Source organism: Poecilia formosa, unplaced genomic scaffold, assembly GCF_000485575.1.
Source record: "Poecilia formosa unplaced genomic scaffold, Poecilia_formosa-5.1.2 Scaffold295, whole genome shotgun sequence".
NCBI classification, from domain to species: domain Eukaryota; kingdom Metazoa; phylum Chordata; class Actinopteri; order Cyprinodontiformes; family Poeciliidae; genus Poecilia; species Poecilia formosa.
In genome coordinates this window covers 255,383-274,306 of record NW_006800234.1, presented here as the reverse complement: position 1 = coordinate 274,306, position 18,924 = coordinate 255,383, and the positions used below count along the sequence as shown (strand labels likewise).

The window sequence follows — 18,924 nt, the reverse complement described above, 5'->3', positions numbered from 1 at the left end:
AGATGTAATTTGGGCCAAACGTAAGTATCGGCTGTTTGTGCGCGCGGCTGCGTGAGGTGAGAAGGCCTCGCGCTGGTGATTAATTACAGCCAGGCCGCGTGACAGAGGTTGAGGCTCTCCCAGTGCTGTCTGCAGCCCACATGAAGGCAAATCCAGCCTGGGCTAATTGACCCGGCTTCTGTAAGGCCATCCATCAAGCGTGGCCCAAGCGGACCCGTAAGAAACACATTATTCAGAGGTAAGTTTGTTAACCAACTAACGCTGCACCATTCATTACTGCCATTAGCTCCTACCTTCATGGTTGTCTCTGGAAAGTGCTCGACGCTTCGCTAAAATGTTGCCAACACCATATTTGAGTTTTAAAATAGAGGCGTTTCCGGCTTGAAAAGTAAAATATTTTCAGCGGAGGAACTTTTTACATTTTGTCAAGTTATAACAACGTTTTTCAGTGACGTTTAAGTGATAGACTAACACGAAGTAGTGCACAATTGTGCATTGGGGTTAAATTGATACTTGGATACAAGATTTTTTTTAAAGCATATACAAATCACTTCCCATGACTAGATACTTTGGATAATCACCTCTTCCTGCTATTACAGTTGAAATATTTTGGGGTATGTCTCTGCAGGCTCTGCACATCTAAAGACAAACTTTTTCCCATTCTTTTAAAATATTTCAAGCAGTCAGACTACATTGAGAGTTCTTGTGAACATTACGTTTTCTAGCCTTGTAACAGATATTAAATTGGATTTAGGTTTGCACGTTGACTGGACCAGAGATGCTCGACTCTATATTTCTCAATGATGTTCTGCATGTTTTAGGGGTATTCCTGCTCCAACACAGCTGTTTCAAAAGGCTGAATCAGCCCCTCAGTGTGTCGTCACGTTCTGCAGCAGCTCCAGCAAGACGCCCTTTCATTAGAACCACGTGTGTCAAACCAGGGAAGCAACTAAAAGGTACAGCAAAGTGCTCCTTCAGAATTCACTTTGGACAGTGCAGATCTGACTTTATGTTCAAAGTCAATGTCCTACTCAAAAGTGAATCCTCACCTTTTTCATATTTAACAGTTTCCTTCAGGATTACCCTGAATTTAGCTCCATCCATTTGTCTTTCCTTATGGAAAAGCAAGCCCACGGCACAGTGCTGCCACCACTATGTTTCATCATACAGTGTTCAGGATTGTGTGCAGTGTTAGTTTTTGTCTGCACCTGCTCAGTATTTCAAGGTATGATTGTCATTACAATTTGAACGTGTGCAAAAATACTGCTTGAATTCAGTGTACAGTAGAATAATATCTCAGATGTCATATATTCAAAATCCAAACAGGAGAGCCACATATTTTGAAACATATTAACTTTTATAAACATTCTCTTCCCAGTTATGCACTACTTTGCAATGGACTATTAAATAAAATCTTAATAGAGTAAAAGGAAGTTTGTGGTTGTAACTTGGCAAACTGTGGAAAAGATGAAGGTATGCAGATACTTTGAAAAGGCAGTGTGCATATCCTGGTTGTTCTGTATCATGTGTGATGATGTGTGCGCTTTACTCACACAGCTTTTTTCTTCAACTGCCCTGACAAGCTGCAACATATGCCAGCAGCTTGACTTTTTTATCCACCTCCTGCCCTCTGGCTGATGGCAAATCTTTGTAGTTTTCAGTTCTGTCAGCAGTCTCCATACCTACAGTGCGCATGAAGTAGCTCAATAGTGCCCCCTACCTGTAAATAGAGGGTTTGATTTCTGATCTCATTTACTATCTATTTGAACTGTAGATATTCTCTATTGCATGTGGTTTATCATTATATACTCTTAGTATTATATTAATGTATTTATGTTACATGTTCTAAGATGGTGTGTTAGGAGTGACAACACTAGCAACAAACCCAAACAAAAATTTCCTTGCCTGTCTGTGTATCAGCCTGCATAAATATGCAGAAGGATATCTAATCAAATAAATCCATTCATTAAGGGAGCTACTGGTATTTCTGCTTTTGCATTAATTACATAGTCATTACCATATCAATTAGAGAAATCAGAGATCATGTAATTAAGGTTTAACCAAAAGCACCTGCTGCCTCAGAGTCGTGATGCGTTTGTGTGTATTTGCTTCACTCCTAATCTAATTTCTGGCCTTTGACAGCACTCCCCCTCATCAATCCTGAGCTGTCGGAATTCAGCTTCTTTTTTTGTTTTGTTTTTGTTTATAGGTGTGGGTGGTGGCGGCGGGGGTGGGTGACCATGTTTGGAGGGGGGTGTCGCGTGAAATGTTGTCATGGCAATCAAATTGATTGGCAGGGACGCCTGATTAGAAAGGAAGAATAGGAGGCAGGTGGGAGGAGGCGGGGTGTACATCTAAAGGAACAGATTGGGACCAAGTGAGGTCTAGCTGGGTGTCACCAAGCGAGTCGCTGTCTTTCTGAATTTGGTTACACCTTGTAAAAGATAACCAGTAATTACATTAGCGTTTCACTGAGGATATTCATGTTTCCTGATGTTTCTGGGTCAGAATAATACCAACAGATGCTCTCTTATTCATATTTAAAGCACCTGAGCTAAACTGTTTTCAAAATACATTTTGTAATATTTGTAACAGTGATATTAATGTGTAACATTTTCTGTTTGTTGTAGCTTACAGTTATGAAAAGGAAAGTGGAGCTGATGTTAAAGTAGACTTATCTTGTTATAGAAGTGATTCTCAGGGGGATATGATGTTGGAATAAAAAGATATACACAGTATGTAGACTGGTTTTAGTAACATATGTCAGGAAGGAGAATTTAAAAGTACATTATTGGCCACAGGGGGGTTTGAGGATCAATTGGTGAGATGAAAACCAGCCTCTGATCTCTTCCTTCCTCTTTCATTTCCTTTTATTTTCCTAATTTTCCAACTTTGCTTCCCTCATTCTTGATGATTATACGTTTTCTTTTTTTCTGCACTATTCCTTTGTGCATTTTATGAAGCTCATCTGAGTTTACAAACTAATCCTTGTGGATCAGATTGTATTCTATTATTTGTTTTTAAATAGTTCTTTATAGATGAGCAATTTTCTGTCGACAGTAACTATTTCAAGAGAATACCATATTTTGTTGCCTGGATGGATTATTTTACACCTGCATGTAATTATTGTTTTAAACTGATTGTTTTATATTTGACTTATTGACAGCTGTTTAATTTTCTTGTGAGGACTAAATATTGTGGCCAATTTCTTTAAAACTGTCACCTTCAATTTTACAGAAGGTGAAATGGCCTCACTACCGTAAAACTGTAACTTTATTCATAAGATTCTTATCACATTCATGTCTCTGTAAATGCTGTTAAACATAAATGCACTTGCATCTCTGTTTTTGGATCATATCATCTGCTTTCCAGGTGACAAATTCAGTGATTTTTCTGGAGTTATAGATTACACCTTTTAATACTTTAGTACTAGTCCATGAATTGAATTGAAGCTTATGTAGCACAAATGGAAAACTTAAAACTGCATAAAATCTTTATGATTATCACTTTAAAACACTGAGTTATTTTCAGCATTATTATTATAGTATAAAATGCAATTTCATCTGCATACGATTACTGTAAAATTAAGTGATTTTACTTTATAGTTTAAAATGAAACCTGGATGCATATATATGTTTATATATATGCATACTTAAATTTAAGCATACTTAGATTTAAGCATAAAACTTTCTGTATATTAAATATCTGCAGGTGATTGATTAAAATAACTGTCAAAGAATCAATAGTGGCACAAATTGTTGATTCATACTATTGAATTTTGTCAGTCATTTAGCATTAAGTGTCTGGCTTCTGCTTCTTTTGTCTTTTTGATGTTTTATTACTGCATACCTCTAAGGCTTCATTCTTATATTACACACAATAATGATGTTGTTAGATATTGGGCTGGACTTTTACTTAGTCCAGGATTTTCCATTTTCTAATTAACAGCCAGGCTGAACAGTTGGTAGAGCTGTTGCCTTGCAGCAAGAAGGTTCAATTCCCGGCCCCAGTGCATGTGTCTTTCCCTGTGCATGCGTGGGTTCTCTCCGGCTACTCCAGCTTTCTCCCACAATCCAAAAACATGACTGTCAGGTTAATTGGCCTCTCCAAATTTTCCCTAGGTGTGAATGTGTGTGTGTAGTTGTGTGTCCTGTATAATTAACAGCCTGCCCTTGATGGTTTACTGGTGTTTTTTGGGGGCTTTGTCATGTTGAAGGACTGACTTCAGCTTCAGATTTATTTCTTTTCAAATGGTCTCTCATTTTCCTAAAGCACCTTCATACAAAATTTGTGACCTGCTCACCTCCAGTGGGAGTTAGCCTGCTCACTTTTGTACCAGCAGTAGCATGGTGTAATCCATGACGACATCTATGGTTTAGACTTTTTCTAGGATCTTCTTTCTGCTTTCAGGAGGACGTTGCTCTGACTTGGGTTGCTGGGAGACGTTTTAAATGTCCTCAGCTTGTAGACTGTTTCCCATACAGGGCAATGCTTGATTTCAGATTGAGATGGTAACTCCCTTGGGGTTACCAACTACAGTCATTGTAGTGTTTTAGTTTAGCTTCACTTTGACACCACTAGATGGCAGAAGAGCGTTATGGCTCCCAGCTTTCTGTTTAGTAGCACACATGCTGAAAAATCCACATCCATATTTAAAATTTGTACATGTTAGTTTCCTCGTTATTCTCTCTGTATTTTTGTTGAGATGTCTACCAGTAATTTCACAGTCTAATTGTTTGGAGGATTTTCCATGAGTTATTTAGATAGAAGATTTTATCCTGTGCTGAATTGAAGGGGAGGCAAGTGTAATAAAAAGATAGTGACCATCTTAATGAGTGGTTGCCATCATTATGCACATTTAACTCACAAAGGATAATGGTTTCTGTAAACTGATCCTAGTTTGGGGCAGTCGACTCATGAAATAAGACAGATGCTGACTCATGACGAAAACAAAATCACAAAGTTATCTACTGTGAGGATAGATATTATTTGGTGGATTCATTTAACTAAATTTCTTTCCTGTAGATTGATTACTGAAATGAGTGCATTATTGGGTCACCAATAAAGTACTTTATTGGTTTATCACCAATATGACATATGAAATATTACGGGCAGGCAGCGTGTCTTTTCTCTTTTTCTTTTTTTAAAAAAATGAGCAAAACAAACAGCGACCCTTTAATACAAGTACAGATCACTAAACTATTGATTTTCTGTCAGCTTAAGCACTGCTTCCATTGGTGAGTTGGTAATGCTGCTGCATCACTAAATCTGAAAGCACATTTACATTGAATTCTGATCCACATACCTCCTTCACATGCTCAGCCAAGTCAGATGAGTCCCTTCAGATGAGGTGGCAGGATGCCTGCGCTACGGCACAGTGTGGACATGATGCCTGCCCTTTGTTTGTTGCCTGCCATATGGCTTTCCTAATCAGTGCTGTCTCTGCTGGTGCAGCTCCAGTAGGGAGGGATAGAGGCAGTGTGTGTGTGTGTGTGTGTGTGTGGGTGTGTGTGTGTGTGTGTGTGTGTGTGTGTGACAGAGAGTGAAATCAGAATTAGGTAGCACTATCTCTTCCTTATTCTGCACAGGCCAAATCTCAGGGAATCAAAATGACATCTATCCAGGGTAACCAAAGTAGGTGGAGCCTAAATATTAACAGATTAACAGAGCTGGATGTAGAAAAATGTTGATTGGATGTGTTTTTTTTCTTTTTTTTTTTTTCCGGGCTTATCCAGAAATATATTTCACCTGTGTTTCTAATTCTTCTTAGGCCTTCTGTGAAAATGTGGAGTTTGAAATTTAACATCCTGCCCAAAGTGTCTGAACATAAATGAAGATTTTAGTTTATTTCATATGATTCTTATAAACCTGTTTTGGGTTTTGTTATTGTTTGTGCCCCTTAGTTCTATTAGTTCTGCCAGTTTCCCATTTTTACATCAGGTTCTCCTTAGTGACTCTAGTTATTTATTGTGTCTAGTCCTTTTTTTAGTTTCTCTAATTTTTATTATGTTTTTTGTGTCTAAATATTTTGTTAGATTCATTTCCTTGTCCTCAGTGTGCTCTTCTCTCCCTCGCCTCCTGTGTCACTTCCTCTTTTTTTCTTCTCTCTCTTTCCACACCTGCAACTCATTAGCACATCAGCCAATGGTTTTTGCTCAGCATTGAACCTCCCAGTACTTAAACACATCATTCTCACTTTCTCTTACTGGTTCCTTCCATCTAATCCTGTTAAATCTCGTACCTCTCTGTTGTCCTTTGGTCCTGTGATCTTTTTGTTTGTTTGTTCTGCTCTGGTTCCCTGTGTCCTCCATGGTTTTTTTTGTAAGTTTTTCTGTCTTTTGTTTCTCCATTAAATCTTTTAACATGATCGATGCTCCCAGCAGCCTGCATTTTGATCCATCCTCAAACTCACACTTCATTACACATGAATTGCTTTAATGGCTCTGGAAGACATAACAGTCCCGCATCACATCTAACACTTAATCACATTTCAGAGCGTCTATCATCTGGTCAGATTTGGTGGTTGAAACCTCAAGTGAAACTTAAGCCATAACTTCTTGTCTAATTATTATTTGGACAAAGAGCTGAGTTGATTGTAAGCTTTAATGAATAAGCAATGTTTTCCATGACTGGACTGTTGTTATGAGTTGATATTTCTTTATTTGCAATTGGATATACATTGCTGTCTGAATATTGGGTTTCCTATTTAGATGAGCATGGTGATATTACTCTGCGGTCTCTGTTTTGTGCTGCAGTCAAGCATTAATCTCTGCTTTCTGTGTATTCTTCTTCACAATATTGTCATCCACAGGGGGCAAGATGATCCATGGTGTAATAATTTTCGTAGATCGCTCTGGGCTCAGACAAACTTGTTGTTTTTGCTTTATAAATGTGGTCAGTTTGGTTATTTAGGCTTTCACTCAATCTCGAGTGTTTTGGATCTTTGTTTCCATCATTTATTTGTGATTAAACACACTTGAATTTATGAATTTTAGTGGAAAATCATAATCAAGTTCTTAACTTTCAATCGCTTTAATAACTTTAATAACCTTACCAATGCAGTACTAATCTCTAACCAGCAGAGGGTGCAACATCGCTTTTGTTTCACTGCTCACATTTTTATTTATTTATTTTTTTTACCTTTCCTTTGACTACGGGCCACAATCAGTTTCTGATGGATAGAAGAATGTGTAATCCTTTGATTCACTTTAAATCACAAAATTACATCTGGAGTTTATTCATACTGTAGGTGCACAAAATCAGCAGGGGCTTTTATACATGGCCTCAGCTTATTTTGGGCTGATGGTGACTAATGCTGCTGATAAAATACATCTGCTAAAAGCCTCGGTTGATGGTGCAGAGGATGGCACAGGCTTGCAGAATACTGTATCTCACTGTAAGCTGTGGACCTCTGCCAGCAAACACACAGGAGACTCTCTCTGTGTTACAAATGTAGAGGAGGATTCAGCATGAGCAGTAAAGTAAAGGGGAGCACGCTTGACTGGCTTGTTGCATTTTCTGCATCTGCAGAGGATGTACTAATAAAACTGATGCAAAGGTGATCATCGGTGACCACATTGTTAACATCACATGACAAATATGTATCTCACTAGTGGTGTGGAGGTCTAAAACATCATTCCTATAGTGCTGGAGTTTACATGTCCAAACCTCATTTTTTTATTTTTTTTTTACTCTTATTTGCTTATTAATAAGCCAATTTATAAACTGTACAGATAGTTCAAACATAGTGGTCTTCAGCGTCATGGAAAGTTTTCTATGGTCTTTTGTCAGAAAGAGATCCACTGTTCAATGTAAAATTTTCATTTAGACCTGAGCAATTTAGGAAGAAAATGGAAAACCTAGCAGTTTTTTAGCTCTTATTGCAGAAAGTATTATAACCTTTTCATTGTCTTCATAGAGTAACAGAACAGTTTTACCAGCGAATATTAGCTGCTCAATTTGTCAGGCTATCTGCTTGGGTAGCCAGCCGGCAGCCAGAACTGTCACTCATTGGCTGCTAATTATAGTTTTAAAACAACTTTACTTTAATAACGGCTTTGTCTCCTCCAGACTGGACTATAGTAAAACTCTTCTAATCTGGATCTCCACCATGGCTTGCAGAGACTTAATTCACTTAAAACTCTGCAGCTAGGGCCAGGATGTGTGTGAAAATATTAACATATTGTGTAAATTCCTGATTCCTTTCATGGATTTCCTTTCTCTGCCAGATCTCCCTCCACACTCACCATGCATGAAGACTCACACCTACCAATAAGATCCCACTCCTCTGCTCTACTCAATCCAAACACCTCTCCATTTCCAGAATAAAGCTAAGCACCATGGGAGATGGGCCCTTCTGTGCTTTTCTCCCTTGTTTGTGGAATGCCACAATCCACAGTTTAAAAATGAAACATATTATTTCTTTTCTGCAGAACCTTTGATTTTTAGATTAATTTCTTACATTTATAATATAGTTCTGAGTTGCTTGTTTAGATTCTCTGTGGTTTCTTTTCTATTACTCATATTTTTTGTTATGCTTTTCATTTTTTTTAAATATAAAACACATTTAAATAGTCAGTATTATGATTGGTTTCCACACAATGACTGTTTTTTTGTTACCTAAAATATTTCTCTACAGTTAATATATTAGTTGTAGAGAATATTTGATTTGTACTGCTGACAGTAAAAATCAGTATGAAAAAACAAGTGGTAAACACGTTTTTCTGTACTCCTGCTCTAAATTGACTGACTTGTCAAAATGGAACATTTTGAATCTGTGTCTTTTGAAGATTTTGTGTTACTGGCCCATACCAATTTGTATGCCACTCTCCTAAATACTGAAAAATACATTATATGCAGACAAATATTAGAAAATAATTATTAAATCCTTGAAAAGTCATGCAAAGGACAGAGGCACCTGGCCAACTTATTCCAAGTCATCTGATTTAGAGACAAACTCAATTTATGGGTTAGTATTCTTATCAGTTTTGCTCTTACTTTACTTGTCTCAGTCTCAGGTTTGGGTGTCTTTTATTCAAATATTACTAGCTTTATATTTATAAATTTTTCACATGCTATTCATTGCCTTCCCAGTTTGTGTTTGTCTACTTTGGTTTCTTTGAAGACCAGTACAGACCCATTTATTAAGTTAGAATATTATTGCAAAGTTTATTTCAGTGACTTTGTTTTCTAAGTGAAACACATTATATAGATTAACTACACACAGACTGATGTTTTCAAGCTTTTATAATAAAAAACAAAACATTTAGAATATTATATCAAACCAATAAAACCAATTTAATACAGAAATGTTGTTTTAATGAACAATATTGTTAATATCTGCTAAATGGTTATTTAAAAAAAACACTTTTAATCTGACATATGAACCTCATTGAAACACAATCTAATTTGTAGTAAATGACTGTATATCTTAGTTTAATCTTAGTTTAACTTTCCCTGTGTTGCTTTGGTCCTCCCTGACACACTCGTCTTTTTTTTTGATGATCATGTCTTTAAAAGACTATAGTTTTACATCAGATGTCCTTTTTAGTTAGACTTTATGTACAGAAATAATATTTTGACTGCTTTTGACAGTCACTGGCAGCATTGTTTGACTTCTTGTACAGCTTTTGCCTCACACTTTCCTCCTCCATACATACCACTGCCTCGTCAGTTAAACTTTTTGAGTTTTCACTGAATGTGGCAGATTATCCACAGTGAGCTTCCATGTTTTGAATGGGCTGTCTGTCTTGTCTCTTTTCACTGAAGTAGGTTTCTGGATTGTTTGTGTGTAGCTCTGTCAGGTCCCAAACACTGTTTCTGGAGGAGCAGTAGAGCGGTTAATGTGCAGGCGGGTGCTGGCTATCACACTGAAGGGAGCGAAGGCAGTAGCTCTGCGTTTCTTTGTTCCCTTCAGCTCCCTACAACCTGTCTTTTCTAGTGCCAGGCAGGACCTCCCGACGGGCTGTTCGTATACGTTAGATGAACTTACAAAGACACCACCTGAAGAGGTGGTTTTAAACAAATCTCCACAACTTGTGAAATATGGCATTTCTGCTGAGTTACGGATCTACAAATTTAACTTTAGTGCTTATATTTGACAAGCATTATAGTTTGCAAGCATTAAGTTTCACAAAACTGAATTGCTTTTGTTGACTGCTAGCCTATCACCAATAACACAAAGCTTGCTGAATCTTTTAAAGGGTAGAATATTATGTAAAATAGTTTTTTGAGCTTTATATGTTATGTTCCCTCATTAAGAACATGAATCTTCCATGGCAGTCATTCAGGTCTTTGTAAACATTTGCTCATAGGAAAAGCAGCCTCGTTATCCTGCAGTCCCCTTCCGCCTGCCCCACTCAACTCCTCCAGACTAGTGGCAGCAGCAACAGCACACACCTTGTGGAGCTGCAATTCTGATGAGCTCATCATATAAGCTACCTCCCAGTTCAATGTTCCTAAGAGCAGTTGTAAACGGTATCATGGAGGAGCATTGTTGTGATGACGCCCTGAATGTGGAGTGTCAGAAAAAGCTTCTTAAAGAGACAGAGGGCCAATTTCAAGACATCAGATTGCAAAGTGAGATTTTTTTATAAGTTAGTTTTGACATATTGCACATCCAGCATTTTTATAAGAACTGAAGTTAACATAGTTACTTGATTGTGGTATGAAATGTTACTATCTGCCTGGAAAATATATCATACCTTCCTTCAAGGTTGTTGAGTACAAGAAAACTGTGTTTATGTGAGAACAGATCACAACAATACTTCTCTCTCTTCAGGATACTCCTTGCCTGCTGTTGGTGGTCAGCAGCAGACTGACCACCAACAGCCTCAGTCTCAGGTTTGGGTGGTCATGTCTTTTATTCAGATATTACTAGCTTTATATTTATAAATTTTTTACATGCTATTCATTGCCTTCCCAGTTTGTGTTTGTCTACTTTGGTTTCTTTGAAGACCAGTACAGACCCATTTATTAAGTTAGAATATTATGCGCCGGTGGATGATGGCCTGTCGGTGTGAAAATCCACCGTTGAACACTGTGCATTATTCTCAGCTTAGTAAAACTGATAAAATGGTATTAACTGTGCAGCAGGTTCCTGCTGGTGATTCATTCTGACATATTCCCCAGGGGTTCAATATTGTGATGGATCTGTTGCCACGGAGCTGTCAGCACCATCAGTATTTGTGTTTGTTTGTGTTATAGCTGGGCCACATGAGCAAGTGATTTGTGTGGTAGCATTGCAGATAGAAAGCAATATTACCATTCTTATTTATTAGCATGCTGCAGCATAGAGAAGCACATCTGATCAGCAGTGATGGTAGCGTTGATAGGGAAAAACTTAGCCAGCAAGTGTTTAAACAAAGAAATGTTTCATGGATCATTATGAACTTTTTTTTTGCATTTTTAATGTCTTGCCAACACTTTTATTTAGGGTTGTCCTACTCAGCATTATTTTTGCCAACACCAGTCCAAATGATTTAGGTTTTGACATTTTCATATACCTAGTCTCAGTTCAATGCTACAGTAAAGTAAAAAAATATATGTAAATGCAATAAATTTAATGCAATAACTCACTACATTTCATTTGTATTATATGGTCTTTATAATTACTGGAATTGTGCAACACTTGGCCCCTTCACCAATGACGTTATTGTCAATATTACTGTCTTTACTGTAAGAGATGTTTTATCTCTGCAGGAGTTTCTTCAAGTCTGACACTCAGATGCATTATTAGTTGACTTTGTGAACATGAGTTGAAATGCCAGCCTGCACTCCTGACCCCAAACCTGTTTAACACTCGTGGAATGAGTGAGTGTGCGCCGTTCATGCCAGACAGACCAACAAATCCACATTTGACTAACTTGTGGTAAATGTTTTAAAAACAGGATGCTATTCACAACAGTGTGTGACAAACCTGCTAACCATCCAGCAGTGGTTGTGGTTTCTCCCACACACAACTGAGACTCATGTTAGCCACATGAATAACTTGCTAAACTGTCAATATGTCTAATTTCTTCTAATTTAAACCATCTAATCTAATCAAGGACACCAAACAGTAGTAGAATACTCTCACATTAAACAGGAGCATTTTAGGAAGTTTTCTAATGGATGCAACCCAAATACTAAACTTTGTTGTTCAACTCAAAAATGGGTAATAAACTGGCTGCCCAGTGATGTACTGTCACAGCAGAGAAACAATCAGCTTTGCAGAGATTTCTTTGTATTTGTGTTCAGCTGAAATGTCAGGTAGGCTACCCTTCTTTTAAAATGTGGTTCAGATAATTATTTAAATAAATATTAGAAGTCACTGCAAGACCAAAGGGAAAAAAAAACAATCAGTTGGAAAAATCAGAGTAAAGACCAATTTTCTTTTTATTTTATTTTATTTTATTTTATTTTATTTTATTAATGGACACTCAGTAATTGAAAGAAAAGTAGGCCAGGTATAAAAATGTGAAAGAGTCTAAGCGCAATCAATCACCAGCTTTATGACTCTAAGTATGTGTCAGCACATGTGATGGCATGTTTGCAGACCCGAGGTATGTTAGTGCTTCTAAAGTGTCTCTGTAAACTATATGTGTGATGTATAGCGAGCCGGGCGAGAGAGATGTTAAAGGATTGTTTTTGCCTGTGCCAGCAGTTTCAGAGAGAGGAGGATGGAGGGAGAAAATGGGGAAGAAAAGGGTGGGGAGGAAGGCAAAGAGAGGAGGAGAGGCAGAGCAATACCAGTAAACAGGTGCCAGCTCCATTAGCACTCTTTTTACTGTGCACTTGTTTTTCTGGGGACTTCATTATTAGAAATAGTAAATGTACATGTTTTTAATAATAACTCTTCTTAAAAAAAACACTGTTTAGCTAAGAAAATATGATTTAGGGAAATAAATGAAGCAACACTTTTAATCAGTATTACTGCATTCCAACAGATGTGAAATCCCCAGTAATTGCTCCCAGCCTCACTCTGAAAGAAACGTGCACACTGCACCAACAGCCTTGCACGGGCACCGATCCTGTCTGCTGCATCGCCTGAACATTAGCGAGTGAGGTAGAGAGGTGGGGGGAGCGCAGCAAGATAGTGGGGAGTAGACAAGTAGCAGACCCCCCACCCAACACCTCATACATGTTTTAGAATGTCTTTTTTATTTCCTAAATTATCCTGGTGTGCTTGCGTGCGTGTGTGTGTGTGTGACTGGCGGGGGCGATGATGGGATCCCTGCACTGCTCAGCGAGCGATCCTACACAGATGGACACACAGCAGGTCTATGAGATACTGGGAAATTAAATACAGGAAAAGGAAACAAAATCAATGCAGCATGAGAAGGGAGAGCTGACTTTGATTTAAAGCTGCTCTTGCTATTTGCCAACTGTCAGTTCATCCTTTTGCAATCTTTGTTGATGGGGAGGGTGGCAGGAGGATCGAAGCCATTTTACAGCATGTGGGGAAGAGATGCAGGGAAGGAAAGTAGCTATAAAAGAAGACAAACGTGTTTGTGTACCTTTATATACTCTCTCAGTCTTTGGATTAGTGAAGGAGGGAGACCTGAGATGAAAAAGAAACTGAGCACAGAAAGTGAGATAGGGAAGAGTGTGCAAAAGAGAGAGAGGGAGAGAGGGAGGGAGAGGAAGAGAGCTGTGCTGCAGTAGCATCCCACAGCAGACGGCTGAGGACCGCCGCTGTGTGTGTGTGACTGCACTGCTGACGAGGAGGAGGAGGCAGAGGGTGAGCACGCTCACAGACTCTGCAGGGCCACAGAGGAACAACAGTCAGCAGCAGCGCTAGTGTTGGCCCGCATCAGGTAGGAGACCCGTCCCCTCCGCAAGAGCGTTGTAACAAGATCTGGACACGCCAACGCCGCAGATACCCGCACCAGCAGCAGCAGCAGCAGCAACAACACCACCAACATGGCACAAGCAGCCAAACATCTCCGCAAGAACAAGGATTTAGAAGCCCAGTTGGAGAAGGAAGAGAAAGAGAAAGAGGAGGAGAGGCTGAGAAAGAGGAGTCGCTCCCGGGATAAAAAGCGCAAGGTACTGGGACCCTTCACAGGTGGGGGGCAGACAGGGGTGGGGTGACTGGAGGGAGGGGTGGCAAGAAGGATTGAGACAACCCTCCTGCTTTCTCTGTCATGCTATGTCAGGGGGTGTCAGGGCACACATGGGAACCCTGTTCAGAGTGTGTTTCCACTGTGTGTACACTGAAATACATGTATGTCCTGTGCATACAGACACGAGGAAATGGTAGCACACACTGCATGCTGTCCTACTCCTGACTGCTTTATCGACTGTCCTGTCTCAGCTGTCTCAGTACGTTCTCTACCCTCTTCTCTTTCTTTGTCTTCACAATGCAGTATGAATTATTCCTCCACCAGGACAGTAAGCTTGCTTGACTCTGCAACAGACCCTCTCTCTCCTAGTTTTTTTTTTTCTCCTCAGTGAGGAATTGTAATGACTGCAGAACAATAACCTGCAGGCTTCTGTCTGACTGAGAAGTACCGGGCAGAGCAGAACAACTGGCAAGGTTCGTTATAGCAATAAATCTCACCCCCCCCCTCACATCATCAGGTCTGCTTCATTCCTCTGGACGCTCGCTGCTTTTCACTGAAACTCATTAATGAAAATGAGTCATCCGCAGATTGTGTATTGGTGGTGAAACCGGTAGTCGGTAAACGAGTCCAGCCATCCTGTGAGTGCGCTGTGTGCCAGGCTAGCTGTAAACCAATCTGACGCTGATGCAGGAGAGACAGCGTTACAAACAGAAACACAGCACAGCTTCTTCTTTCTCACAGGGGAGGCTCAAAGACTTTTCGGATGTATTTGAGCAAAATCTCTAAGTTAGCAGAAAGTCAAAGAGAAAAATTATTAGGCAGTTGCACATAGATTTTTGTTTCAAATTTATTTATCTTTTTTTCTGTTTTTGATGGAAACTAATCAGCATAGTGGTGCACATGCCATCACTCTTTTTTGAGCTGTTTTAGCTCCCATGGTCTTTTTTTTTCTTCACCTCCTGTGGTCTTTTTTTTTCTTCACCTCCTGTTCTTTAAAAGCCCCATCAACTTTTTATTTCTGGAAGTGAATGTAGAGATGACTGTGTGTGTGCATGTTGCATGTGTGAGAAAGTGGAGTCTGAGCATATCTGGAAAATGAGGTTCAAGAAGGGAAAGCCTGCTGCTCTTACTGTATGAATGAGGATGTGATGGGAGTGCTGTGGAAGATGCAAAGGCAGTTCAACTTTGACTTAAAGGGTCTGGTATTCGACTTGAACATCTCTTATCTCTTACACAACCACGCAGCTTCAATCTGGGAAAAGCTCCCCCCCTTCAGCTCTTCTTCATAACCTCTCCTTCTCTCCTTCCTTTTTTAAACACTGGCTTGTAGCCATTCCTGGTTTTTAGAGCAGACCTTAATACTGGAGGGATTCTTTCTGTCACTCATTGTTTTCTTCCTGATGCCTTAAGCTCTTTCTCCAGGCAGTAATTCACACTTTGCCTGGCTGTCGAAAGACTACAATCGACATCACACCTTCTTTCTTAGGAAGGTTGGTATAAAACAGTGATCCCCTCTTTATGAATGTCCCTGTCAACAGATTTCAAATTGTGACAAGAGTAAAACTGTGCTTGTGACAGACACTTTTTGAACGTTGCTGTTTCGACTAATCTCTCAAAATAATTGTTTGCGTCAATGTCTTGTGTTTTTTGTCAAATTATCTCTGTGGAATATGATGCAATTGCAGGCAAACAACAGAACTTGACCCTTGTTTTCACATTAAAAGATATCAGCAAAAATGTTGGTTCTAAGTGAAGAAGGGTGAGGTATGGTACTCTTTAATAGCCAGTCTCTATTTGGCTGAACAACTCCAGAGACCTTCTTATCTCTACCAGTCTCTGACCTCAGTGTGAGGAAGGTTTGTCCTGCTCCTCACTTTCAGCTGGGAGACATTTGAGGGGTTTCCTGCATGTGAAGGCAGGTTGAAATCATCCCACTGAAACTGAATTATATCAACATCCGGGCCTCGATTCTGCTGCTCTGTGACTTTTCACGGTGTTGGTTCTTATTTTTGGGGGAATTTTTTGGATCATCAACATCTTCAGGGTCGAGTTTGGCTTGAAGTCTTTTATTGTTTGGCTTGAAGTCTTTTATTGTTTTTCTCAAGCACTCTCTGATGCCTGGTAAAATGTATGGTGGGTTTTATGATGCTCAGCTGGTCCGGTCCTGCTGCAGTAAAGCATCCCAAATAATGAGACTTTCGCCTCCATGCTTCACTGCTGGAATGACAGTTTTTTTCCTTGAATGATGTGATTGGTTTACATCTAACATATATTTGGTTTTGGTGTCCACGTAATTCAAGTTTCTGCCCAAATCTCTGGCAAATTGTGGTCTGTTTGTCAGTGAGCAAACTCCTTGTACACCTCTAATTGAAAGGACATTTTAGGAACTTGCTTGAATAGCCAAACCTCGATTTGACTTTACTCCACCTGAAATCTATTTTTTTGGTAACAGGACAGCCAGTTTCTAATCCTTCTAATATCTATGTTATTCCCTTACCGGACTCAGAAGCTGCTACAGTCTTCCTTTTCGAAGCCCCAGGTTGCTCCCTCAGTCTCTCCAAGTCTTTTACTTTACCACTCAGGAGCGTAACAATCTAAACGTCTGAGGTTTGAACAGGATAAGCCTCCAAAATGCAGTGATTTGCCCGTGTGTCATTTTTTTACCTTTCAGTTGTGGCAAATTTCCTTTAGGTTAAGTCAGGGGCAATGATTGTCTATAATTATCCTAATGCGGCTTTTAAAGACAAAGGTCTAATTTATGTTCAGTCAATTTCTTTTCATTTTTGAAGTCGCAATTTTTCACTCCTCTCTATATGTGGCAAAAATGCGTTGGTGTTTCTGATGACTGTGTGGAGCTTGTGAACACATAAATCTTCGTTCGTAAATGAATGAAAACCACAATTGCTCATCAATGGGTGAAAGTAGCGTTTTAATTGGTTCCACGCTGTTGTACAGCGCAGGTCAGATGCTGAGTGGTGGATAATGTTGTCCTCAAATTACTTTTATTGATGAGTTTGCTCCTCTTGAAAAATGAGCATTGTCAGGATGCGAACAACGCCCATATTGTTCTGGTCAGCACCCATTTTCACCTCTTTTATGTGCTTTTGTGTCCAGTAGCTTTGATGTGTCAGGGATTACCTGGTGACAGCAGCCAGGAAGTTGTGCTTTGCTGCGATCTTTGTCTTAATTCAGCATGATGGACAAAAATGGGAAAAACTTAATACCTGCAGGTTCTAGTAAATTTTTTCTAGTGTAAAAAAAACAGCTTAGAGACTCTTACATGATCATAAGACATGTTGAGTTTGAAATATTTTCTGCAGCTTTCACATTGTGAGTCCAGCTTATATATATTTTGACTTAGATTTTGTAGATAATGATCTAAAGTGTAGTTGATAGTTTTCAGATTCACTTTCTATACATTTTTATCATAAAACTAGTGATCTGGCTTTGTTTCTTTTATGGCAAAGTTTTGACCAAAACATTGAACTTAAATGTTACATAATCACCCTCTCATCTTTTCCTGATCTTGGTAATTTTTTTAACTTGTTCACATTGATTGCATCACAACTTATTACAGTACAGTCTTAAAAATTAAGAAGCAGTCTAGATTTGGATCACTGTGCAGTATGTCAAATTGCTGAAAAATTAAACTTTATTATACCATTTTCTCTTTCCTGTTTCTTAGAAAAATAATTTGTACTTACTGTTTTTAGTATTTCATTAGATTCTTATTACATTTATAGAATAATAAGTCACATTTTTCTTTATTGACCATGCCAGAGCTATAGCTGGGAGACAAACTTTCACCTGTAGAAAGAAGGAAAAGTATGAGTATTATGATTTTTACACCATAAATGTTTTAACTGAAGTCCTAAAAGGGGTGCGGGTTTTAATGTTTTTATCTGTTTTAATCTTTTTCAAAATCTCTTTCTCACTGTTTATTCTATGTTACATGCTGTTTGCATTTTAATTATGTAAAGCACTTTGAAATGCCTTGTTGCTGAAATGTGGTATACAAATAAAATTTGATTGATTGATTGATTGATTAAGGTGTTCTTACTATCTATCTTTTTGATAAGCATTTGCAGTTAAATACAGCCTGACTAATTTTATTATGTTAACTATTAACAGCAAACATTTGTGTTTATTAAAAATAGGTGGAAAAATAACTAAAAACCTGTAAATGTGTAACAGTTTGTAAAAGATAAATGGACCCATGTTTAATTGCCTAAATATTGTTGACACATGGTTCAATTAATTTAAACTTCCAGAGAATGTATTTTACGAACTTAATCCATTGAACTGAGCATTTTAAAAATAATGAGACTGAATGAAATGCTGCAATAGAAAAGGCCAACCTTTCTGTTTACACTGGATTTTTTGGCTGCTCAAGTACAAAGAAGCATTGTGGCCTATCAGTAGTGCTTACTCTGAAACTCATCAATACAATAAGTCTTCTCAGGATGCACTGCGCTGCTTTGTTGGCATATTTGTCTGGCAGTATGTTGGCTGTAAATGCACAGCAGCCCATCAGGCACCTTAGCGGTAAAAATGAGCTGCACTGGTGCAGAATGCCACGGCTCAAAAGGCTGTTAGTGAACACTGCAAAGTTAGACAGCACTGTCTCATAGCTCTGTCCTCAGACTGTCTTCATGTAAACCAGACGAAGGCTGGAGCAGATCAGCATTCCAACAATGTCTCCGTCTGCCCTCCAAAATGTATCTCCTACCCTCCACGCCTCAACAGCAAGCGGAGCTGTCGATCAACTTAATGTCTATAACAGATTGGTGCTGAGGTGTTTTTGCCGTGTGTTTATGTGACTTTGTGTTTTCAGGTTTGTTGCAGTGGATTAGAAACATAGTGTCTTAACGGCATCAAA

General features: G+C 38.9%; 1 protein-coding gene across 1 annotated transcript in view; it reads left to right on the top strand.

Moving 5' to 3' along the window:
• Positions 1–13,267: 13,267 nt before the first annotated feature.
• ank1a (ankyrin 1, erythrocytic a) overlaps positions 13,268–18,924 on the top strand; it is a 118,758-nt gene continuing 113,101 nt past the window's right edge. The window contains exon 1 of the mRNA XM_016681798.1: positions 13,268–14,028. Within this exon, the coding sequence (XP_016537284.1) occupies positions 13,903–14,028 (126 nt within the window). The 5' untranslated portion in view covers positions 13,268–13,902. The remainder of the gene's footprint in view (positions 14,029–18,924) is intronic.